Source organism: Neofelis nebulosa, chromosome 3 (genome assembly GCF_028018385.1).
Source record: "Neofelis nebulosa isolate mNeoNeb1 chromosome 3, mNeoNeb1.pri, whole genome shotgun sequence".
NCBI classification, from domain to species: domain Eukaryota; kingdom Metazoa; phylum Chordata; class Mammalia; order Carnivora; family Felidae; genus Neofelis; species Neofelis nebulosa.
Window position 1 is genome coordinate 103,459,810 of NC_080784.1, and position 27,251 is coordinate 103,487,060.

General features: G+C 34.1%; 1 protein-coding gene across 10 annotated transcripts in view; it reads right to left on the reverse strand.

The window, feature by feature from the left end:
- BLTP1 (bridge-like lipid transfer protein family member 1) overlaps positions 1 to 27,251 on the reverse strand; it is a 215,204-nt gene that overhangs the window by 47,498 nt on the left and 140,455 nt on the right. For all 10 annotated transcript variants that reach the window (XM_058721464.1, XM_058721470.1, XM_058721463.1 and 7 more), the window contains 9 exons: positions 26,242 to 26,448; positions 24,316 to 24,554; positions 19,636 to 19,880; positions 17,147 to 17,252; positions 4,820 to 4,917; positions 3,881 to 4,066; positions 3,112 to 3,280; positions 1,371 to 1,582; positions 86 to 284 (listed from right to left, as the gene is read on the reverse strand). In XM_058721464.1, coding sequence (XP_058577447.1) covers positions 86 to 284; positions 1,371 to 1,582; positions 3,112 to 3,280; positions 3,881 to 4,066; positions 4,820 to 4,917; positions 17,147 to 17,252; positions 19,636 to 19,880; positions 24,316 to 24,554; positions 26,242 to 26,448 — 1,661 coding nt within the window. The remainder of the gene's footprint in view (positions 1 to 85; positions 285 to 1,370; positions 1,583 to 3,111; positions 3,281 to 3,880; positions 4,067 to 4,819; positions 4,918 to 17,146; positions 17,253 to 19,635; positions 19,881 to 24,315; positions 24,555 to 26,241; positions 26,449 to 27,251) is intronic.

Consider the following 27,251-nt stretch of genomic DNA (forward strand, 5'->3'; position numbering starts at 1 on the left):
TTTTACAAATAGACACTATTTCTGTTTTTTTTTTTTTTTCAATTTAAACAAATTCTAAACATCATACAGAAAATAAGTCACTCACAGGCATTCATCACTAGATCGCCACGAATTTCTGGTTTCCAGTCATCCCACGACGTCTCAAAGCCATCAGCAAAACGAATACAAAAGTTTTTGAAATGCCCTTTACTAACCAGAGATTCTGAAGAACAAGCAGTGATGAGAGTACTTTCAATGGTCAATACTAAAGCAGAACCAATGTCAAGGTCTCCAGTGTGATTAGACTGCAAAATATATTGAAGAAAAAAATAAGACAAAATACAACACTTTTTTAAATTTGGAAATTTTCACAGAATTCCTAGGAACAAAAGTCTGGAAAACGTCAAGCCTAGAAAGTTTAATTAGAAAGTACCATAAAAAGATGCTTTTAAAAATTACTGAAGTGAAATACATTTGCCATGTGCGTCTTTTTCTTTTTTAACTCGCAAAAGGTTAATTATCTAGTTTTCTATCTCAAGCTTCTGATTTAGTTGTGGGGAACATTCTCATTATGACAACCACCGTCAGTGTGTATGGCTTTCCTGAGTTCTGTCCATCATGCCGTTAAAAAACTACCATTTTTCAACTCCTGAGGCATAAATATATGTTGCCAATCCTCAACCCAGGGCTTTTCTTCACAGTGTGTTGCCAAACAAAATACTAAAAGATAAACCCATTTGACAACAGGTTACAGGTTATTTACAGTAAATTTTAACAGTAAAATAGACCTCTGTATTTGTTCTAATTTTAATTTCTTAAGCCTGATAGGGGTTTATAGCCCTTTTTTGTCTCATACACGTGTCCACGCAAATATGTACTCCTAAGAATTAGTCCTAAATTATGAAAACTCTTGCTTTATCCAACACACATACTTTGGAAGTTTCATTACCAACGATTTCAGCTTAAAAGCATTTTGAAATTCCCTACTCTAATTTAGATGAGGTTACTAAACCCTATTACACAGTATTCTTAAATGTTCTTTTGCTTCTATTTTATTAACAAGTGCATGCCAAAGACTTATTTGCTAAAAAACAAAACAAAAAGATTCTGAAAACTAAGCTGTTTATTTCCAATGTAAAAATTAAGGCTTATTAGATGGGTATCAATCTCATCATAATTCTGATGAAGAGCGCTTCAGAGCAAAGTCTCATGAGATACCTATTTAATACACTGTGGATGAATAATGGCTGAAGGAATTCAATTTTACTTGCTATTTACTAAACCCAAGTTATAAATTGTTAATCTGAAAAAATTGTTATACTCTATATACATAGAAATGGTTAGTAGAATGTTTCACTCTTAATCTTAGACTATGATTTGATTTTCTGTACCTGCGCAGTATTTGTGATGGGCAGACATATTCCCAGATCATTCACAGTAAGCTGGAGGAAGAGAGTCCCAAAGGCCTGGGCTGATGTTTGCTGGATACCTGGTAGCATATCTACTACTTCCTTTGTAGCCATATGGATATCTTTATGTAAAGCCATTCGTTGTTCATTCCAGTTGTCATAGGCAGCCTTATAATTCAGCCAAAACAGCACAGCTTTTTATAATTAAGGCAGGGAGGAAAGAAAATTTAAATGAAAGCTGTAAAGCTGTAAGGCAAGTAAACCTCAATAGCTACAAAATCTGGCTTATTACTAAAATTATTGCCACCAAAAAATACAGCATTAGAATTAGGATCTAAGATGATATGGTCAATTTGACAGAGGAAAAAAAAAAGCAGAAAGCAGGCAAATGCATAATGGCAGAAAAAAGAAAATAATCCAGGTCCATTTGTTCATGTAATAAATTATTTGTGAAATGCCAATTAGATGCTATGCAACAGGATGCAATAACAAATGAAACCAAAACATGGTCCCCAACTTTGTAGACTTTACTGTTACAACTGTTAAAAATTCCTGAAGGAGAGGTACATAACAGTAGGAGTATACATTAAAAAGATGTGACCTACAAAAGTCAAGACATCTGAGTCTGTAATAAGAATGAAACCTTAAGGAAAACCTCCATTTAATGCTGTGTATAGAGGGAGAAGCCTAAAGAGGAGGTAAACATGAAGGAGCCAGAGAAGTAGAAAGAAAAGCAAGTATCCTGGACACAAAGAATGCAAAGTACTTTAAGAACTGTTGAAAGCTGATGAAAGGTAAGATGTGAAATGAAAAGTAAGTGCACAGAATTTAACAAAATAAAATGTTATCCATAACACTGCCAAAAGAACAGTTTTCTAACAGACTTATCACCAGCCAATGCCTACACCAATTTAAATCTTAAATGGCGTCATAAATGGTTCTTCATTACTTCTAAGTTACAATTCCAACATATTTGCCCAATATACAGTAATGAGATTGTATCTATTCAGCCTTATTTCCTATTATTTTCTTTTATGAAAGCTGCTATAGTTTTTAGACCTCTGCGTTCATATATACTCATTCATATTCTCTCTCATTTGGTAAACATTTACGTAGTTCTTACTATAAGCCAGGGACTGTTCTAAAACTTCAGATACCAAGATAAATAAGACAAGCTGTCATTTCGTTGTCTTCCTAGTGAACTTCTAACTCCAAGTCGAATCTGAAGAATTAGTTTTCCCTCTAAGAAGAACAGGCAAAGTTAGAGGCTCACTCAGATACTAGAACATGTATCTCTCTAACTCCTTTTTGTAGTGTATGTACTTTGCTCTTTCCCACTGGACTGAGAGTTCCTTGAGGGCAAAGATCCTGTTTTCCTTATTTGTATTCCATGCCCAGACAGGAAATGTTTACAGAGTAAGTGAATAGACAGTGTCAAAACAAATGGGTACATTCGTTTTTGAAAGGAAACCTTATTAGCATTACAATCAGAATTCTGAATCAGACATCCTATATATCCCATGTAGAAGGCAAATAACTTTAAAAAATAAAATAACTTTAAAAGCTGATATAAACAACAAACTTTTCTTGGATGTTCACATTTCAAATTTAGGAGACATTTAGCTGTCAAGTATTTACACCGGTAAACTACAAATGATTCTTATCCAACATTTCCAAAACGTTTCTAACTCCAACAAGACAGTGTTGATGGACTTTATCTTACCTCTGTCAAAGGCCACAGGCTGTGCATAAACAATTGGTCTATTCAAGGTAATAAGCACAGCTTCTCTATCTGAAGAACCACTGATTTCTTCTCGGAGGGCATTTCTTAATCCAATTCTGGTTTTAAAATAGGCAACTTGATGAAAATCAGAACCAGCTTCCTCATAAACCTAAAATAAAATTAAAGGCTCAATAAAATCAAGTAATGGAAAATGTTCCGACAAAAAAAACTAAACATTTTAATAATTTCTAGCAAAATAAAACAACAGTAACAAAAAAGCCCCCCATGAGCTGTGAAAGTTAAATTTTTATAAAATAAAATCTGATTTATTGCTGTGTGTGCATATATATTTAACTTTTTATGTTTAACATTATGGCAAGAAAAACTTACCAATATTAAATAGTAAGAAACTTAGTAACATTTTAAGAGTTGGCCAATGTTAGTACTGAGTGCTGAAATAAAAAAATAATGCTTAACAAAATAAAAAGAAATTATAAACAAATATTTATGAAGATGCTGAATTAAGCTTCACATGATTGCATTTGCACTAAACTATAAACTAATAATATAACACCCAAAACACTAAGTAAAATGCCAAACTAAAACTGTAAAGGCCTTCTTAAATGAGGCTTCTTCACTCCAATTTACAATTAAAAATTTTAGGAACATTAAAAACATTTTTTTTAAAGTATAGTAATATTTAAAGTAGTTCAAATTGATATACAAAATTAAAAGCCAAAATTCTAATGTCAGCAAATTCTGTACTCACCTGATGTTTGACAATTTGTCCTAATGCCAGATTTAAATCCACTTGGCATTTACCAAACAGTTTCAGATAGCTGCTGCTTCCTGGTGAGGCTTTGGTTTGAAGTCGGTTTGAAAGTTCCAGCTCTATCAATCCAGTTTCAAATCTCACAGCTCTCATTGATGGAGTTGTGGCTGTTACTTGGATGCCCTAGGAGATTATGTTAGGAGGGAAAAAAAGAATCTGAAATCAACAATATACACTCACTTAAATGACACCTTTCAATATATGATAAATAGCCATGTTTAAAATACATATGGGTTGTCTAATGAGCTGAAAAAGCTGTCAACATTCCTTAATTTCTCATATTAGTAGTGGATTTTTTAGCTATTAAATTCATTTTAGTATTTTGTATTTAACATCTGAACTGTTCATGGGTTAAAAACATTAATTATAATTAAAGAACTATTTGGTAATAATGATATTTTTAACAATGCTGATATCTTAAATATTTGAAATATTAAGATTTCTATTAAGGTATTATTGTTAATTGAACAAATGTACAAAATATATCTTACAGAGTAACTTATAGCTGTAATAATTAGAAAAAAAATTAAAATATTTACCAGTAGGGAACAGTTAAATAAACTGTTACAACTACATAATAAATAGTAGAGTTGTTGAGGAAGATAAAGTTGATCTATATGTTCTGACATGGAAAGGTATCCAAAGTTTTTAAAATTCATAAATAATATGCATATGTAAAAATACAAATAGAAAAAAGTACTAAAGAATATTCACTTGTTAAAGCCTTTTCTCTTGAGTGGATGGGGTTATACTTCATTTTTATTTTCTACTTGGCACATTTATGTATAATATGAGTTTTCTATAACTAAAATATTAGAAATTTAGAATTAAAAAATTAGAAAAATACTTTGAAAAGTATAATTATTTGTATGTTACCTTAAACTGCAAATTCAGGGAATAGAGTAGAATTTTAGGCTTATCTCCATCTGCCGTCCCATCATGTTCATTCCAAAGAGGAATAGGCTGCTCCCCACCTAAGTAAATGTGGGTGTGAGGAAATCACTTTAAAAGGAAAATGATAATTATTTTGTTCATTTAAAAAAATATAGAACGGTTATTTTCTGTTTTCTGATTATTAATCCAATTGTTATTAGGGAACCTTAGCCATGTTACATTTCCTGCCATAGGTATAAGATAGGGATAATACTGCACATGTAGGCATTTATTAAGAACATTTTATAAGGGCAAAATTAAAACATTATGTATAAAACTAAACAAATGTAATTATATGTCTCATTTTTCCATTTATGGGAAAAAAGTAAATTGGACTAATTTCTTCAATCAAAAATGCTATTTACATTTAGATGTGCTGCAAACAAAATAAAAAAAATAAAGGTGGAGAAATTTTAAACATAAGCTAATATGTGCTAATAATAAAGAGTATGTCAACAAAGGTTGGTCCTATAAATTTAAAAAAAACATGGGGTAGGAGACCCTGGGATACAGTTCCTATTAATATCATTTGCTGTCCATCAATATGACATCCACAAAATAATGTTCTGATGTTTTAATGTATAACTTCTATTTCCACTTTTCTTCCTCTTGATGAAAAAATTTTTCTGCATATATAATCTTTAAATTTTCCATCTTAAAGTGATTAATCTTTTTGTATGTATGCTCAGTTTAGCATCATCCCAGGGAGCATATTATACATATGGGATGAGAAGTTTTCTCCACTAGGGAATCAAATTAATGCAATCTATCACGTCAATAGGCTAAAGAAGAAAAATCACATGGTCATATCAAGAGATGCAGAAAAAGGGGTGCCTGGCTGGCTCATTTGGAAGACTGTGCAACTCTTGATTTGGGATTATGAATTAGAGTCCCCGTTGGGTATAGAGATTATTTAAATGAAAAAAAGAAATTTAAATAAAAGAGAGAGATGCAGAAAAAGCATTTCACAAAATCCAACACCCATTCATAATAAAAACTCTCAATAAAAAGGAATAGAGGAAATTTCCTCAATTAGATAATATCTACAAAAATCTAGAGTTAAGATCATGCTTAATGGTCAAAAGCTTGAAACTTTCCCACTTAGATAAGGTACAAGCAAGGATGACTCTTCTTACCAATCTTGTTCAACATTATACAAGAAGTCCTACCTAATGCAACAACACAAGAAAAGGAAATAAAGGGTATACAAATTGGGAAAGAGAAAATAAAATTGTCTTTGTTCACAAATGATAGGATTATATATATCATTTGTGTGGAAAATCTGCAAGAACTGGCAAAAAAACTCCTGGAACCAATAAGCAATTACTGCAAGGTTGCATATAAGGTTAATAATGCACAAAGCCCAATCACTTTCCAACAATGAAGAGTGGAATTTAAAATGAAAAACACAATGCTAGGCTCAGTCGGATAGGTGTCTGACTTCAGCTCAGGTCATGATCTCACAGTTTGTGAATTCAAGACCCACAACTGGCTATGTGCTGACAGCACGGAGCCTGCTTTGGATCCTCTGTCTCCCTCTCTCTCTGCTCTTTCCCCACACATGCGTGTGTGTGTGCATACTCTCTCTCTCTCAAAAAGAAAAACAAAAACCACAATGCCATTTACATTAGCACCACAAAAAATTAAATACTTAGGTATAAATTAATAATATACGTACAAGGTCTACATGAGGAAAACTACAAAATTCTGAGGAAAGATATCAAACAAGAGTATGGAATGGATGAATGAATGAATGAATAAATAAAATAAATAAATGGAAAGATATTTCATGTCCATGGATAGGAAGACTGAATACTGTCAAGATGTCAGTTCTTCCCAATTTGATCTATAAATTCAATGCAATTCCAATCAAAATCATAGCAAGTTATTTTGTGGGAATCAACAAACTGATTCTAAGGTGTGTATAGACAAAAGACCCAGGATAGCCAATTAGGGAGAAGAAAAAAGCTAGAGGACTGACACTACCTGACTTCAAGACTACAAACTACAGTAATCAAGGCAGTGTGGGACTGGTGAACGATGAGACAATGTCACTGGAACAGAACAAAGAACCCAGAAAGAGATCCATATAGTGAACTGATCTTTGACAAAGAAGCAAAGGCAATATAATGAAGCAAAGATAGTCTTTTCAATAAATGGTGCTGGAATAACTGGATATCCACATGCAAAAAAAAAATGAATCTAGACGTAAGCCTTACATGCTTCACAAAAATTAACTCAAAATGGATCACAGATCTAAATGTAAAACACAAAACTATAAAAGTTTTATAAAATGTCGTAAGAAAAAAACCTAAATAAACCTTCAGTACGGCGATGAGTTTTTAGATATAATACCAAAGTCATAATCCATGAAAGAAAGAACTGATAAACTGTACTCCACTAAAATTAAAAATTTTTTCTTTGCAAAAGACAGTGTCAAGAGAATGAGAAGACCAGCCAAAACTAGGAAAAAATATTTCTAAAAGGTATAATTGATAAAGGACTGTTTCCAATACATGCAAAAAGCTCTTAAAACTCAATAAGAAAACAAAAAACCTGATTAAAAATTGGGCCAAAGACTTTAACAGACATCTCACCAAAGAAGATACACAGGTGGCAAATAAGTACAAGGGAAGATGCTTTAAACATATCATCATATCATCAGGGAAATGCAAATCAAAACAATCTTAAGATACCACTACAAACCCATTAGAATAGCCAAAATTTGGAACACTGACACCACCAAATGCTGTTAAGGATGTGTAGCAACAAGATCTCTCATGCATTCCTGGTGGGAATGCAAAATGGTATGGCCACTTGGGAAGACAGTTTGATAGTTTGTCATAAAACTAAACACACTCTTACCATATGATCCAGCAATCATGCTCCTTTTATTTCCCAAAGGAGCTAAAAACTTATGTCCACACAAAACCCTACACACAGATATTTATAGCTTTATTCATAATTGCCAAAATATGGAAGCAACCAAGGGAGGGATAAATAGGTGGAGCACCAAGGATTTTTAGGGCAGTGAAACTACCCTGTAGGATACTATTAATGGCAAATAAATGTCAATATACATTTCTCTAAATCCACAGAGTGTACAACACCAAGAGTGAACCCTAATGTAAACTATGGACTTTGGGTGATAATGGTGTGCCAATGCAGATTCATCATTTGTAACAAATGTGCCACTCTGGTGGGGGATGCTGATAATGGGGGAGGCTATACATGACTGGACACAAGGAGATGGATATTTGGGAAATCTCAGTAACCTTCCCTCAATTTGCTATGGACCTAAACATTCTCTAATAAGTAAAGTCCATTTTTTTAAACGCCTATTTTTTTGTTGATCTATCACAGCCTTGAATATCTTTTAGTAGTTTCAGAAAAATTTATTTTTCTTAAAATGTAAAAGCAAGAGCTCCATCTCTTACAAATGGATTACACAATAATTTTAGCTTATAGAAATATCAGATACTGTTAGTCACATTAACTTCATTTTTTTTTTACCTCATTATGAATTAAATATATGAAAGGCCCAATTCTCAGAAGGGAACTTCCTTATATGTTTCTAAGATGACTGTACATATTCAAAAATAAATCTTTTATGTTTACTAGGTCAGTGATTATCCATGCTTTTCTAAAATCAAGGGAGTCCGTGAGAGTAAGATTACAAGAATTGATTCCTCAAAAAAGAATTTCCTAACAAACTTGATGACTGATGTAAATGAGTATTCCTAGAGCTAAATGTAATATTGAGAAAATGTCCTAGAGCTAAATGTAATATTAAGGAAAAGCATGAGAAAAAGGTATAAGAAAAAAAGAAATAAGGACAAAAACTATGAAGATTTGGTAGACGAGGGAAGCAATACCGAAATTAGAATAATAAGAAACTTGGTTATAAGGGTTCAAAGCATTCCCTCTCAGTAAAGAGTACCTTCTCTGGTTTTGATAAGATCTCCACTCTGTGAGGTTCTGGTGATAGCTAGATGATACACAACTTACTTTCAGCTATTTTCCTAGAGTTCATGGCTGTCTCCAGTCAGGAATGACTCAAGGATCAGACCTAGCCACTAAATGACTTTAGAATCAGAATCTTATTTCTGAATTCTCCACAGTGATTGGTAAGTCTTCATGGTTAGAATATTGATTTTTAGTCTTCTTTTCCAGTTCATTCTTCATAAACTTAGGAATATACTTTAACTCCTCATTGATTGCAATTCAAAGGTTAAGAAAAGCCTTTCTCGGTTGCTAGGTGGCTCAGGTCATGATCTCAAAGATCCTGAGTTTGAGGAGTAGTGGAGCCCTATTTGGATCCTCTGTCCTCCTCTCTGTCTCTCCCTGCTTGTGCATGCTCACTCACTCTCTCTCCCAAAAATAAAATAAACATTAAAAGAAAAAGATTTTAGAGGAGCCAAGATGGTGGAATAGCATGGAAGTTTTGTTTTGTTTTTTGTGTCTCACATCCATGAAATGCAGCCAGATCAATACTAAACCATCCTGCACACCTAGAAAACTGATTTGAGGATTAACACAACAATCTACACAACCGGAACCACAGAACTCAGCGGGAATTCACCTCAAAAGAAAGAGCAGGAAGAAATGACAGCCAGGGACTTAACACAGATACAAGCAAGATGTCTGAACCAGAATTTAGGATCATGATAATAAGATACTAGCTGGGGTCGAAAAGAGATTAGAGTCCCTTTCTGCAGAGATAAAAGAAGTAAAAGCTAGTCAGGATGAAATAAAAAATGCTATAACTAAGCTGCAATCTTGAATGGTTGATGTGGTGGCAAGGATGCAGGAGGCAGAGCAGCAAATCAGCAATACAGAGGACAAACTTAAGGAGAATAATGAAGCAAAAAAAAAGGGGGAGACTAAGGCAAAAGAGCACAATTTAAGAATGAGAGAAATCAGTGACTCATTAAAGAGGAACAACATCAGAATCATAGGGGTCCCAGAAGATGAAGAGAGAAAGGGGTAGAAGGGTTATGTGAGCAAATCATAGCGGAAAACTTTCCTAACCTGGGGAAAGACACAGACATCAAAATCCAGGAAGCAGAGAGGACCCCCATTAGATTCAACAAAAAACGACCATCAATAAGGCATATCATAGTCAAATTCACAAAATACTCAGGCAAGGAGAGAATCATGAAAGCAGCAAGGGAAAAAAAAGTCCCTAATCTACAAGGGAAGACAGATCAGGTTTGCAGCAGACCTATCCACAGAAATTTGGCAGGCCAGAAAGGAGTGGCAGGATACATTCAATGTGCTGAATCAGAAAAATATGCAGCCAAGAATTCTTTATCCAGCGAGGCTATAAAAAAACTAAAGGAGTTCGTGACCACTAAACCAGCCCTGCTAGAAATTTTAAGGGGGACACTCTCAGGGGAGAAAAGATGGGGGGCGGGGGGAGGGCGGGGAAAGACCAAATGCAATGAAGACTAGAAAGGACCAGGGAACACCACCAGAAACTCCAAGAAACTCCAAGAAACATTAATGGCAATAAACTCATATCTTTCAGTACTCACTCTAAACGTCAATGGACTAAATGCTCCAAACAAAAGACATATGGTAACAGAATGGATAAGAAAACAAGATCCATCTATATGCTGTTTACAAGAGACCCACTTTAGACCTAAAAACACCTTCAGATTCAAAGGAGATGGAGAACCATCTATCATGCTAATGGTCAATAAAAGAAAGCTGGAGTAGCCATACTTATATCAGACAATCTAGACTTTAAACATAAAGACTGTAACAAGAGATGAAGAATGGCATTACATCATAATTAAGGGGTCTATCCACCAAGAAGACCTAACAACTGTAAACATTTATGCTCCAAATGTGGAGCACTCAAATATATAAACGAATCACAAACATAAAGAAACTCATTGATAATAATACCATAATAGTAGGGGACTTCAACACCCCACTTACAGCAATGGACAGATCGTGTAAACAGAAAATCAACAAGGAAACAATGGCTTTGAATGCCACACTGGACCAGGTGGACTTAATAGATACATTAAGAACATTTCATCCTAAAGCAGCAGAATATATATTCTTCTCCAGTGCACATGGAACGTTCTCCAGAATAAATCACATACTGGGACACAAATCAGCCCTTAACTAGTACAAAATGATCAAGATCATACCGTGCACGTTTTCAGACCACAATGCTATGAAACTCGAAATCAACCACAAGAAAAATTTGGAAAGGTAACAAATACTTGGAGACTAAAGAACATCCTACTAAAGAATGAATGGGCTAAGCAAGAAGTTAAAAAGGAAATTTAAAAGTATATGGAAACCAATGAAAATGATAATACCACAGCCCCAAATCTCTGGGATGCAGCAAAGGTGGTCCTAAGAGGGAAATATATAGCAAACCAGGCCTTCCTAAAGAAGGAAGAAAGTCTCAGATACATAACCTAATCTTATACCTTAAAGCGCTGGAAAAAGAATAGCAAATAAAACCCCAAACCAGGAGAAGACAGGAAATAATAAAGATTAGAGCAGAAATCAATGCTTTTGAAACAAAAAACAAAACAAAACAAAACAAGACAAAAAAACCCAGTAGAACAGATCAATGAAACCAGAAGCTGGTTCTATGAAAGATTTAACAACATTGATAAACAACTAGCCAGTTTAATCAAAAAGAAAAAGGAAAGGACCCAAATAAATAAAATCAAGAATGAAAGAGGAGAGATCACAACCAACACAGCAGAAATAAAAACAATAATAAGAGAATATTATGAGCAATTATACGCCCATAAAATGGGCAATCTGGAAGAAATGGACAAATTCCTGGAAACATATAAACTACCAAAACTGAAACAGGAAGAAATAGAAAATTAGAACAGACCCAAAACCAGTAAAGAAACTGAATGAGTAATCAAAAATCTCCCCCAAAAACAAGAGTCCAGGGCCAGATTGCTTTCCAGGGGAATTCTATCAAACATTTATTATTTAAAAAAAAATTTTTTTGGGGGCGCCTGGGTGGCGCAGTTGGTTAAGCGTCCGACTTCAGCCAGGTCACGATCTCGCGGTCCATGAGTTTGAGCCCCGCGTCAGGCTCTGGGCTGATGGCTCGGAGCCTGGAGCCTGTTTCCGATTCTGTGTCTCCCTCTCTCTCTGCCCCTCCCCCGTTCATGCTCTGTCTCTCTCTGTCCCAAAAATAAATAAAAGACGTTGAAAAAAAAATTAAAAAAAAAAAAAATTTTTTTTTTTAACGTTTATTTATTTTTGAGACAGAGAGAGACAGAGCGTGAACGGGGGAGGGTCAGAGAGAGGGAGACACAGAATCTGAAACAAGCTCCAGACTCTGAGCTGTCAGCACAGAGCCCGATGCGGGGCTCAAACTCACAGACCATGAGATCATGACCTGAGCCGAGGTCGGCTGCTTAACCGACTGAGCCACCCAGGCACCCCGACTCTATCAAACATTTAAAGAAGAGTTAACACCTATTCTCTTGAAGCTGTTCCAAAAAATAGAAATGGAAGGAAAACTTCCAAACTCTTTCTATGAAGCCAGCATTACCTTGATTCCAAAACCAGACAAAGACACCACTAAAAAAGGAGAATTATAGACCCATTTCCCTCATGAACATGGATGCGAAAATCCTCAACAAGCTTATTAGCCAACCGGATCCAACAATACATTAAAAAAATTATTCACCATGACCAAGTGGGATTTATACCTGGGATGCAGGTTCAATATCACAAAACAATCAGTGCGATTCATCACATCAATAAAAGGACGAGAACCACATGATCCTGTCAATAGATGCAGAGGAAGCATTTGACAAAATACAGCATACTTTCTTGATAAAAACCCTTAAGAAAATAGGGATAGAAGGATCATACCTCAAGATCATAAATGCCATGTATGAAGACCCACCGCTAATATCATCCTCAATGGGGAAAAGCTGAGAGCTTTCCCCCTAAGGTCAGGAACAAGACAGGGATGTCCACTCTCGCCATTGTTATTCAACACAGTATTAGAAGTCTTATCCTCAGCAATCAGACAACACAAAGAAATAAAAGGTATCCAAATTGGCCAGGAGGAGGTCAAACTTTCACTCTACACAGATGACACGATACACTACACAGATGACACGTTATTCTATATGGGAAACCCAAAAGGTTCCACCAAAAAACTGCTAGAACTGATCCATGAATTCAGAAAAGTCACAGGATATAAAATCAATGCACAGTTGCATTCCTATACACCAACAATGAAGCAACAGAAAGAGAAATCAAGGAATTGATTGCATTTACAACTGTTCCAAAAACCATAAAACACCTAGGAAAAGATCTAACCAAAGAGGTGAAAAATCTATACACTGAAAACTACAAAAAGCTTATGAAAAAATTGAAGACGACACCAAAAAAATGGAAAAATATTCCATGTTCCTGGGTAGGAAGAACAAATATTGTTAAAATGTCAATACTACCCAAAGCAACCTACACGTTCAATGCTATACCTATCAAAATAACACCAGCATTCTTCACAGAGCTAGAACAATCCCAAAATTTGTATGGAATCACAAGAGACCCCGAATAGCCAAAGCAATCTTGAAAAAGAAAACCAAAGCTGGAGGCATCAAAATCCCAGATTTCAAGCTGTATTATAAAGCTGTAATCGGGGCACCTGGGTGGCTCAGTCGGTTGAGCGTCTGACTTCGCTCAGGTCATGACCTCACAGCTTGTGAGTTCGAGCCTCATGTCAGGCTCTGTGCTGACAGCTCAGAGCCTGGAGCCTGCTTCGGATCCTGTGCCTCCCTCTCTCTCTGCCCCAACCCCCTCGCATTCTGTCTCTGTCTCTCTCAAAAATAAATAAACATAAAAAAATAATTAAAAAAAAAATAAAGCTGTAATCATCAAGAGAGTATGGTACTGGCACAAGAACAGACACTCAGATCAATGGAACAGAATAGAGAACCCAAAAATGGATCCACAAACGTATGGCCAACTAATCTCTGACAAAGCAGGAGAGAATATCCAATGGAATGAAAACAGTCTTTTCAGCAAGTGGTACTGGGAAAACTGGACAGCGACATGCAGAAAAATGAACCTGAACCACTTTCTTACACCATAAATAAACTCAAAATGGATGAAAGATGTAAATGTAAGACAGGAAGCCATCAAAATCCTAGAGGAGAAAGCAGGCAAAAACCTTTTTGACCTTGGCCGCAGCAACTTCTTACTCAACACGTCTCTGGAGGCAAGGGAAACAAAAGCAAAAATGAACTATTGAGGGGCGCCTGGGTGGCTCAGTTGGTTGAGCGTCCGACTTCAGCTCAGGTCATGATCTCACAGCTCGTGAGTTCGAGCCCCACATCAGGCTCTGTGCTGACAGCTCGGAGCCCTGGAGCCTGCTTCAGATTCTGTGCCTCCCTCTCTCTCTGCCCCAACCCACTTGCATTCTGTCTCAAAATAAATAAATAAATAAATAAATAAATAAATAAATAAATAAATAAATAAATAAATAAATAAATTTTAAAAAATAAAAAAATGAACTATTGGGACCGCATCAAAATACAAAGCTTCTGCACAGCAAAGGAAACAATCAGCAAAACTAAAAGGCAACTGACAGAATGGGAGAAGATATTTGCAAATGACACATCAGACAAAGGGTTAGTATCCAAAATCTATAATGAAGTTATCAAACTCAACACCCAAAAGACAAATAATCCAGTGAAGAAATAGACAAAAGACATGATTTGACACTTTTCCAAAGAAGACATCCAGATAGCCAACTGACACATGAAAAAATGCTCAACATCACTCATCATCAGGGAAATACAAATCAAAACCACAATTAGATACCACCTCACACCTGTCAGGCTAACATTAACAGCTCAGGCAACAACAGATGTTGGCAAGGATGCAGAGAAGGAGTATCTCTTTTGCACTGCTGGTGGGAATGCAAACTGGTGCAGCCACTCTGGAAAACAGTATGGAGGTTCCTCAAAAAACTAAAAATAGAACTACCCTACAACCCAGCAATTGCACTACTAGGTATTTATCCAAGGGATACAGGTATGCTGTTTTGAAGGGGCACATGCACCCCAATGTTTATAGCAATACTATCAACAATAGCCAAAGTATGCAAAGAACCCAAATGTCCATCGACGGATGAATGGATAAAGAAGATGTGGTGTATATATACAATGGAGTATTACTCAGCAGTCAAAAAGAATGAAATCTTGTCATTTGCAACTATGTGGATGAAAGTAGAGGGTATTATGCTAAGCAAAATTGGTCAGAGAAAGACAAACATCATATGACTTCACTCAAGCAAAATTGGTCAGAGAAAGACAAACATCATATGACTTCACTCATATGAGGACTTTAAGATACAAAACAGATGAACATAAGGTTAGAGAAGCACAAATAATAAAACAGAGAGGGCGACAAAAACATAAGAGACTCTTAAATATGGAGAACAAACAGAAGGTTACTGGAGGGGTTGTGGGAGGGGGGATGGGCTAAATGGGTAAGGGGCATTAAGGAATCTATTCCTGAAATCATTGTTGCACTATAGGCTAACTAACTTGGATGTAAATTTAAAAAAGAAATTAAATAAAAATTTAAAAAATGAAAAAAAAAGATTTTAAGAAAAAGCTTTTCTCCTTCAAAAAAACCATCTTAAGGGCAATGTATAGTGGCAGTCTGATACTAGCACTCTACAATGCTAGCTTTTTAACCATGAAAGATACAAAATTAGTTACTTTGAGTCTATTTTCATTATATATATTTTTTTCATTATATATATTTTTCATTATATATATTCAGCAATAAGAGACTTGAAAATATTCTTTAGAACTCATAAACCAGCTTAAAATATTAACTTCCATATTCCAATGTTCTAATGTGATTTTAACCAGGTAGATGGGCCACATCAATACTTTTGTATATTCCCCAAATAGAGACACCTTCATTGGCAGAAAGGGCTTTGCTATTTATGTTTTTCCTCCTTAATGGTTTGTATTCAACCCTTTTCAGGAAAACTCCAAAGCTACCAACGATCTGATTTTTTATGACTTAACCTATGAAATTCTATAGCTCTATTGGGTTTCTTCAATATAATCATTTCGGAGCTTCCCAACCTCAGATAAAATCAGAACCACCTCATGAGAAGCAGGAAAATCTGTTACTCATACAAGTGCTACATAATTTATTTCCTTAATGCAATGAGTTTTGTCCCCGTTTGGGGCCTTATTAAATACTGGTTTATAAGCTTTGCCTGCACCTTCTCTACTTCTTTCTTGCCAAACTAGATTTCATTCATAAGGTTTTGGATTTGATTTCCTCTGTGAAGCCTTCTCTGATTCCTTTGTTTTTCTCTGACACATAGTACCTTGTTCTTTTCATTCATAGAACTCATTAAAATTATAATTGAATACACAGATACTTAATAAATCTGTTAAATGAATAAATGAATTTATTCACCAACATGGAGGAATCTCCTCTTGATGACAATTTATAGATGTGGTTTCACTATTATTATTTTTTTTAACGTTTATTGAGAGATAGAGAAAGACAGAGCATGAGTGGGGAAAGGGCAGAGAGAGGGAGACACAGAATCTGAAACAGGCTCCAGGCTCTAAGCTGTCAGCACAGAGCCCGACACGGGGCTCAAACTCACAAACTGAGAGATCATGACCTGAGCCAAAATCAGACGCTCAACTGACTGAGCCACCCAGGCGCCCCTGGTTTCACTATTATTTTAACGTGATTATATCCATACTGGAAATATTTAGCCTCAAGGATGCTTACATAGTCAACTTATTTTCCATCCTAATACTTAATACTTTATCTTGTGAATTAAAGATCAGTTAAACATTTTTAAAATCAAACATACACTTCCTATTAAGACGTAAAACTGTAATTAAGAAGCCCATTTGTAATCTACTCTTGAGGCATAACAAAAAGGGTTGCTATAGAGCATGCAGAGTCACCATATGGTATAAAGTCAAAATCTTAATATTGATCTAAATCTTGTTTCCCAAATGTGTAAGATTAGTTTGGTTAATAGACATACACTACTCGCTCTTTTTGTGGTGGCAGGCAGAGAAAGTATAAAGGAGTTTTGTGAAGTTTATAAATCATAAACGTATGTATTACACATGACAAAAGTAAGTAATAAGCAAAAGAATCTGTAGGTGGAAAAGCCAGAAAAGGAATGCAGAGTTTAAATATATCTAAATGACAGGATGAACGCTCATACCATTGAAGGGTACGAGATTATCTTACCAGAAACTTTCTGTATTACTTCATTAACTTCCTTCATGAACACTTTCTGCACAAATACCAAGTGGTTTAGCAGATCGGTTGTGAGATTATGTTCAAAAGAGCCAACCTGCCAAAACAAAATCAGAATACTAGATTAACACTACTGACTATATTTGTTTTAAATACATCTTTTGCTCACATAAGTCATCCAAACTCTGAAGAAAAACAATGAATTATCTACATACTATTTGAGAAAGGTTATAAAATATTCACATTGCCCAATACTTTACTGGTCTGACATTATAGGCCATTCCTTAGATTTATTTTTTAAATAACAGTGGCCAATAAGGTTTTTTGTTTTCTATCTTTTGAAAAAGAATGAAATTTATACTTTATGTTACCTGCTAATATCAAATCGGAATTTTGTCCAGAGTAGTGTCTTTTTTCAATGACTACTGTTATAGTGTTTAGAACCATGGACAAGTATCATTACATGTGAAAGTAAATTTACTCATTCAAATATTTATTGACCATCTACTTTGTGTACTTCATTAGATGCTAAGGTGAATAAAAACAATAAAATTATGGCTCTCTCTCTCTCATGAGGCTTACATTTGCATGATTTAACTAATCAGATATACTCAATGAGCTTTAATATATGCCCTATGATTAGTATAAGGCATAAAATTTCTGGGGAAAATTAATAAACAGATTGAACAGAAAGCAGGTCCTAACTGAAGTTGAGTATTATAGTAAAGATAGTTTGAAACACCCTTATGAATAAAGGAAATGCTTCAAATTTGCTACTTTGACAGCATTCATATTTTTATCAAAAATTAAGAGCGCAAAATAGGTTCAGTAGTCTTTAATTAAATGAGAAGTCACATAAAGTCTAAGTTGCCCTGGACACTTTATTTTTTATAGAATAGTCCAAAATGGGCTAAGGTGATTTTCATGTGTGTTTATTTCAGGCCATAGTAAACCAGGCAACTCTCTGAGGAATGCAATTTTAGATTCCTTCAAGTGTTTATAATTAACTGCATTCTTAGAAAATCTGGGATTGTGTTCTGCCTCAATTACAAACTTTATCCCTTTCTAATATTAGTAAGGAATTATGCAACATACTGCATTGGATTTATTTTCTGTCAAATGAAACATTTATAATAGTATTGCTAAACTAGAATTTGGAGTGCTTATTTTTCAGAATAGAAAGCACAAATGCAATATGCTTTATAATCTACCCATTAATTTTACTTATTTAAGTTTTATTTATTTACTTTAGGGAAAGCAAGCTAGTGGGGGAGGGGAGGGCAAGAAAGAGAAAGAGGGAGACAGAGAGGGAGAGAGAGAATATATTAATCAGGCTCCATGCTCAGCACAGAGTCCAACATGGGGCTTGATCCCATGACCCTGGGGTCATGACCTGAGCTGAAATCAAGGGTCAGACACTTAACCAACTGAGCCAACCAGGCACCTCTATAATCTACCTTTTAAATAAATATGTGACTTCTACAATCTTGTACACATTTTTTTGTACATTTTTCACACAAAGAAATCCCAACTATTAGAGAGATGCTAGGGTAAGCAGGGTCTAACGAAGGCAAACCAGACTTAAATATCTCCCATAGCTGTAATATTTCTAGCAAAGAGCTCAAGAGCATTCTCATAAATGCTTCACATTCTAAAGAATAAAACTCAGAAAACAAATAGTTATAAAATTGCCCTTTGATAAAGTTGAAATTGTTTCTGACAAACTGACAAAGGAAGCTGAGACAGCACTGTGTATGAATCCTACATCTCTCACTTGATAGTGGGGAGATTTAGGGACAGTTATTTAATTTCTCTCAGCTTCAATTTTCTACTGTACCAAATTAGTACAATAACAGATGACCTACTGAACACAAATCAAACAAAAAATATATATCCAAATGTTTTTTAAACTTGTGACAGTTGTGCCAATATAAAGTGAAAAAATGATAAAATCAGGTATGCTGGCTTTCAACTTCCCTTAGTAAAGAAATTAGTCTGTGAATTTGACTGTAATTATTTTATCTGTCTGTATCACCTTTATATTGTCAATAATTATGTATACCTGATGAATAGTGTAACCTCCTGAAGGCTCAGTTTCTTCACTTACAAAATGAGAATATACCTACCTCTTAGGATCGATTTAAGTATTGTACAAGTCAATGCATATAAATGTTATTAGCTTTTTTATAATCAAATGAGCCATAAAAATATTACAGAGATGGATGTGAAATCTAATATAAGAAATATAAATTCAAAGATGACTAATACAGAAAAGAAATGTTTAAATGAAACTATAGAGAAAGAGGCAGATATATACACACATGTGCACATACACACACACCAGATTCAGTTCAGAATTCTATAAGAATAAACGATTTAATGATCTGTGTTAAAAGTTTGGATCACTACATATTTTGATACGCCTAAACCTTAAAGACTCCTAAATGATAGAGTGTAAGAAAATTAAAAAGTAAACTTACTTCTGCCACACAACGTAGGTAATTTCCCTGTAAATAGTACCCTTGTTTAGAAGGTAGTTCATCTATACTCCACACCTGATCTGAATAACTATCATGCTCTTCCATTATATATTTTCCTGACATAGTAACAGGAGGAAGGTTGAGACTGGCAGAAGGAGGAATGGTTGACATATCCGTGGCAGAAACTTTCGAAGTAAAACGTAATCTGTGATTTGGCAGCTCAAATGTAAATCTGGTCTGTGCACCTGTAAAAAATAAGAAAAGTTATTGTTTGTTTGTTCAGGTGCTCATCCACTCCTTTGTTCAAAACATGGTTTCTAAAAAAATGCATATATATCCCAAATGAAATAAATCTTTAAATATATGTGTGGGTACTATAAAGAGTCAGTCAGTATTATTAAGCCAGCAAATATTTACTAAGCCTACCAGGTGCCAAGCACTGCGTTAGGTATTAGAGAGACCCTTACAAATATTCTTTATTTCATAGAAGGTAGAACAGAAAGAAACTGCCCTTATCACAGAAGAGTTTTAACATGAGAAATTAAGTATTAAAGAATTCCAATCCGCATTCACATTCATATTGCTTTATTAACAGAGAAGTTAGCAGTTAACAACTTGCTTCCTGATCCTGATTCAGTATGGAAGTAAATAGTGAAAATTGTCAAGTCATTAAATTGTACTCAGGTATAAAATTACAATATAAATTCATCAGGCATAAAATTATACAATCCCATGTAGTTGTGACCTTAACAATAATTATTAATGGTTCCGTATGCCAAATAAGAATATGGTATGAGTTTTAGTTTACTACAACTACTTAAATCAACAATCTAACATGCAGTTGTTCAATTATAATATGCAACCTACACTGTTATTCAAGCCATATCTCTCCAACTATTTCTGAAGGCATTAAAGAGTAGGAGAAGCCTTGTTAAAATCAAGAATCTATTATTGCCCATTGCATACACTGTACTAGTATAGTACTGTATACTAATATATACACGTGTGTGCCTTTCCAACAACAAAATCTTATATTGTTCTATACGTTACCAATTCTTTACACTCAAACATCATTAAATAGCCTATTTTGCCTACATACATATTAAAATGTAATAAACATTCCTAGTGTTCTCAATTGTGCCAGAAATCTCTTTTTTTCAAAATACTAGTAGGAGGTCACCTCCTTCCTATATGTTACATTCACTATATTCACTCACTATACAATAACATGAGTTAGCCATAAATAGAAAAATGCTCCTTCATCAACTGGTGCAATTGTGGATAGCCAGATAGGTCAAGACTGCTCTGATCTTCTCTTACTAACTCCAACAAGGCAGCCTCAGTGACCATCACTTGCAAGCTGCAAAAGGTGAGGGCTATTTACCACAGTAACTACCACTTCCATTACTAACACCAGAATTACCAAATAAAAACATCAAGATTGAAGTAATCCTAGGCCTCAGGTCATCTCTTATCACTAGTACAGTCATTCTTTTACTACTTCTGTCCCTTTCCTTCATTTCAAGAAGAATTATATGTTCTTATCAGTCTGGATATTTGATAATACACTTACTTTGCTCCTAAATATTTGTATCTTCCTAGTTCCAAACTGCCTATTGGCTTTTGACTTACTGCCCTCTGTCAACTCTCCTATTTCTTGGATGCCCTGAATAAATGGCCAAGATGAGTCTACCCTATTGTCAGGCCAATATCTGAAGGCCTGATCTTCTGACTCTGCTAATTCTGGAAACTCACTTCACAGTGTTTCTTTCTTCTAGTTAACAAAAAGATCTAGATGTTCAGAAAAATCCCTCTCAATAAAAAAAAAAAAAAAAAGAAAAGAAAAAAAAAAACAAAAAAAAAAACCCTAAAATGTTCGGAGTTGGAATAAAAATATACACATATATATAAATACACACGTGTATGTATTTATATATATGTGTATGTATGCAAATTTTTAAACTACTAATATAACATGTTAATGGCATAAAGGAGAAAAAAACATTTTAATTTCAACAGCTGTAGCAAAAAGCATCTGATAATATTCACCTACTTTTCTTCATAGAGACACTTAGCACACTAGGAATAGAAGTAAATTTTTTTAACCTGATAAAGGGAAACTTGCAAAACCTTACAGCAAACATCATATTCATTGACGAAATATTGATTTCCCTTAAAAGAATGAGAGATTAGGATGCCCATAATACCCCCTTTTTCTGAACATTATAGCAGAAGCACAGTAAGAAAAAGAAAAATTCTTAAAGACTAGAAAGGAAGAAACGAAAGCCTCATTTGCACATGGTACAAGTATCTACTTAGGAAACTCCAAACTATCTTATTACCAATAAAAAAATAGTTTAATATGGTTGAGTATAAAACTGACATAAAATGATCAAGCACATTTGTACATACTACCACCAGTTTAGAAAATGCCATTTTACAAAATATCCCATTTGTAGTAACTAAACAACAACAATAACACAAGGTAGGGGGTATCTACACAAATAAATATATCTTGTAACAGAGGCACAAAAACCTTAAGTTCAAAATTTTTAAACTTTGTAGAAAAGCATTGAAGAAAACCTAAAGAGACAAAGAAATACATATTCAAGAATAGGAGGGTAAATATTGCATCAATTCTTGGTATCAGTCAATACTGTCAATTGTCTCCAAGTAAATCTATGGATTTTATTACATTCCTATAAAAATGCAAATAGGCTTTTTCAGAGAATTTGACAAACTGATTATAAAATGTATGTGAAGGAACAAGTAACCAAAAATAACCAAGATAACTCCTAGGAAATGTCAGGTAGCAATATGATACTGAAAATAGCTGGTGCAAAGAGGTCACCAGTAATGGGGCAAATAGGCCAATGAAGCATAATAAATAACTCTGAAACAGACCCCACATGTATCAACATGTAATAGATGACCAAAATGGACTATGTATCACCGAAAAAAAGAAAAGTCAATAAATGATGCTGAAATAATTGATTAAACTAATCTGCACCAAATTAAAAAAAAAAAATCAATTCCATATAGATGAAGAACTTAAAAGGAAAAATTTAAAAACATTTAATAGAAAATATAATAAAATATCTTCATGATCCTGGGAAGAGAAGGATTTAAGATATAAAAATACACATCATATAAGAAAATACTGGTAAATTCAATTACTTGAAAATTAAGAATATCTACTGATCAAAAGACAACAAAGTGAAATAAGTTTCTAATGGGGTGACAATATATGTTAAATTTATAACATCAAAAGCTCAACATACAAAACATAATTTCTGTGAACCAAAACAAAATACAAATGACTCAATGGTAAAACGGACAAACACACACACACACACACACACACACACACATACACACACACACACAGAACCATTAATAGGCACTTCATACAAAAAACATACAAAGATATCTTAATAACATAAAACAGTTCAGCTTCATTAATTATAGAAATAGAAATTAAGACCACAGTGAGATACAATTCCCCATTTACCAGACAAAGCAAAAATTTAAAAGCCAGATAATATTAAGTGTTAACAAGCATATGGTATAATGGGAACTCTCATCTAATACTGGCAGGGCAGTAAATACTGGTGAACACAAGTACTTTGGAAAACAGTTTTGTACTTCCTAATAAAACTCAAGATGCATTTACCCTACAGTCTAGGTGTATAATTCCTAAAGTAATTACCCTTGAGAAACTTGTGCACATGTGTACCAAGTGACATGCATGAGAATAATTATAATAGCAAAAAAGTAAAATGAGTCAAAGGTCCATCAATAGCAGAGTGGATAAACTGTAATATAATCACGTAACAGACTATTTCAGTGAAAAATGAATGAACTGTACACACATGAATGAACAGATGAATCTCAAACAAAATGTACAGAAAAAAAAATTCCCTTTAAAAAATACATTAGTGGGAGTCCATACAAATAAAGTTCAAAACATAAGCCATTTATGAGTATATACATATTTGGTAAAATTATAAAGAAAATCAAAGGAATGGGTAACACAAAATTCATGTTAACAGTTATTCCATGAGCAGTCATTAAGAAAAGCTGGTAAGGATAATATTCATTGATGGAGCCTTCACAGCACTGGCAATATTTTCATTTAGTTTGTGTAATGGGTTGGTAAGGTCACATTTTTTTTTATTATTCTTGAAACTGTGTGTATATAATTTACATACTTTTGTATATATGATAAACTTCAGAATAAAAATACAACAGCAAAGAATTTCGAAGAGTATATAAGGATCACAAAACCTTATAGAAGTAGCTATTTTGAAGAAACCAAATAACCTGTGATTTAAGCTAAATGCACCAAATGTGAAAATAAACCAAGTTATTCCGGCTATAAAGAAACTAATGGATATAGTAATTTATTCAACTTCTAAATTAGAAATGGCCTCAATAACTGAATAGCTTTGATGACTTCAAATAAAAGCAGTGTCCCTGCTGGTCACTCAGGGAAGATGTAACTGATATTTTTCACTTGACTGAAGAACATCATTAATGAAATTTAAAAGTGTTCTGATTAAAATGATTTACATTTTCATATAATATCTACAAAACCAAATGTAACTTTTCATCAAAATATTACTAATTTTTCAAACCAATCTTAAATTTTAAGAGACTGAACTTAAAATTCAATGTTACCTGTCATTCCATGACTCCTCATTCTTCCCATTTTATATTCTGCCTTTAGAGATGGTAAAAGTGCTGCTCCTATGGCTATACCATCTAACATGGCACTGAACTTAAGAACAATAGGCTTCTTTTCTAAACCTTCCGGTAGCTGAGGAAATTCATTCGTTTCAATAGGAGTTTGATTAACACTAGTTGGGGTTTTTTCAGAAGGTAGAGGCGTTGCAATATCTTCTTTCACAGGCTGTGGGCTATAAAGCAAAAAATAAATAAATAAATAAAAATAACTTCAAAAAGACACAATTAGGGGAGTCTGGGTGGCTCAGTTGGTTAAGCTTCCAATTCTTGGCTTGGGTCATGTTCTCACAGTTCATGCGCTCGAGTCCCACATCACGATGGCTCCACACTATCAGTTCTTGGGATTCTCTCTCTCCCCTGGCTCTCTCTGTCCCTCCCCTGCTTGTGTTCTCTCTCTCCTCTCTCTCAAAAATGAATAAACTTTAAAAATAAATAAATAAAAATAAAAAAGACAATTAGAAAATTTACCATTTTATTGTATAAAATTATTGGAATTCTCAATGAAAAATAGCAAGAAATAACTGTAAACAGATATGTTCTTTCTACCACCAGATCACATTAAGACTTCCTTAAAGAAGCCATTGAAAAATGATGATCTAGAAAAGTAAACAAGAATAACAACACAAACTTGAATATTACTTGAATATTAAAGTTCATTCATATCATTAGTGTGAAACGAGTTAAAACTCATGTTTGTCTGATTCTAAATTCTATGACTTAGTGTTGATTGTAATATTACTATTACTGCAGCTACTATTACTACCACTATTAATAACAACAACCCCAACAATAACTATTTGAGTGCTTCTATGAGCCAGGTAATATTCTTAATGCTTTGTGTGTTTCATATCATTTATTCATTTATCTCGCAAAGACCTTGTGTAGGTACTGTTATCTGCTTTCCAAAGAGGAAGTATAGCTAGAAAGTGGCAAAATCAGGATTTAAACTCACTGTGACAAGAGACTTTTTTTTTTTTTAACTACTATGCTCTACTGCCAGTACACTATAATAAGGACAGATTCCTTAGTATATTTTTAAACTAAGGCTTGTGTACACATTTTGGATTCCATATTCCACTGACAGGAGAAGCACATTTAAATTATTACTACTTTGTCAACCAGACATGTATATTAAATCAGAATTAAAGATCTAGATAGTACAACTAGAAATATCACTGCTTTAGGATACTGTAAAAAGACACACTGTTTTTTTTAACTTATAGGTTAGGAAAAGGGAACTATAAGAAGACAATTTTTTTAACTTTTGCTTACCATATTCTTATTAATTATTCATTAGTTATGTTGCTTTGAGGACTAGGAATAAAGCTTAGCAATGCAGACCCATGAATGAGGGCTACAGACACAGGCAACAGAAGTCAATGTACAAAGGTCCAGTTTTCTCTCCTTTAAAATACTTTTGTGGCATGATCACATCCTGCCTTGAACTATGTACAACAATTTCATATAGAGGACAACACAAAACCATTATGGGACATAAATGGCCACTGCAATTTTTAAACCTATGCAGTCATAAATTTTAGGGAGTTTAAAGTAAATAAGGATTGATACAGTCCTAGATTTTGTCAATATGCTTTTGTAGTGACTCTTATGTTGTCCACAATCTCTAGGATCTCTTAAGCTTTACTGATGCAAGAGAGAACATTGACAATTACATCTGTGACCAAGTACCTTACACCCAATATGATTCTCCCACACACATTTGGCTACTTTCCATCTGCACCATAGTTCATAATGGTCAATACGTAGATGAAACCCTCTGTCTTCCTTTAAACTATTATTAACAGCAAAAACTGACTTAACACATTACACGGAACCATAGAACTTGAAGAAATAACTTACGCTGTAGAAGGCTGTCTGATGAGATCTGAGATCTGCTTAGACAGTTGGTGGGAACTTCGAACCATCATGCTATGTAAGGTGGCAGGGTGCTGGGGAATGTTGATGCTGATAGCCCCTACTTTGAACACAGCAGCATTGTTAGTCTTCAAACCTCTCTGGGCACTGTAGAGGGCTTGTGACTTGGCAATACTACACTTCACCACAGTTCTATTAATAAAGAAAGAAGGCCATTAAAATATAGCCCAATAAAGAGAAATGTTGAAAAAGTATTTTAAAAGCAAGACAATACTTTTAAATCATTCAATGAACTAAATGACTTAAGATTTTTCATACATTTAAATAGTATATTGAGGAAATGTTTTCTAAAAACACTGAAATACATTTATTTTATATTGTTTTTTACTGAATATCATTATATATCTTTAACAGCAATTACTGAAGAAAATATGTATGTGCTCAAAGGTAAAAGAATGAATACCGACATATTACATGTTTACAACATACAAAATCCCCTTTTTATTTTTCCTCCATTCAGAACTCCTCTCTTTGCCCCCAATTTATTTTAGGGATATGTACAACCACTAAGGAAGCATAGATGCTGAATATATAATAAAATACTATACTTCTTAGAATCTAATCAAAGGAATTCATCCATCATCTAATATGTTGAAAAAAATTAATAGGAAGGAAGAAACTTAACTTGCATTTTCCAATTTTCAAATTTTCAATAAGTGGCAAAGAAATGATAGAATTCCAATTCATAATAAGTAACTACTACTTAGTTAAAAATTAGTAAGCCTTACTGATACAGACATAAAGCAGAGACATTATCTTTCTTGATTTCTGGTTCTCCCTTCCAATGCCTACAACAGTGCCTTCAACATGGTATGCACTCACTGAATTTTGTAAAATGAAGGGGCAGAAAGAAGTACAGCACAGGAATGTCTCCCAACATTATAGCTGTGGAATTCCACAGATAACATGTGTTAAGTCATGTATGTAGAAGCCAT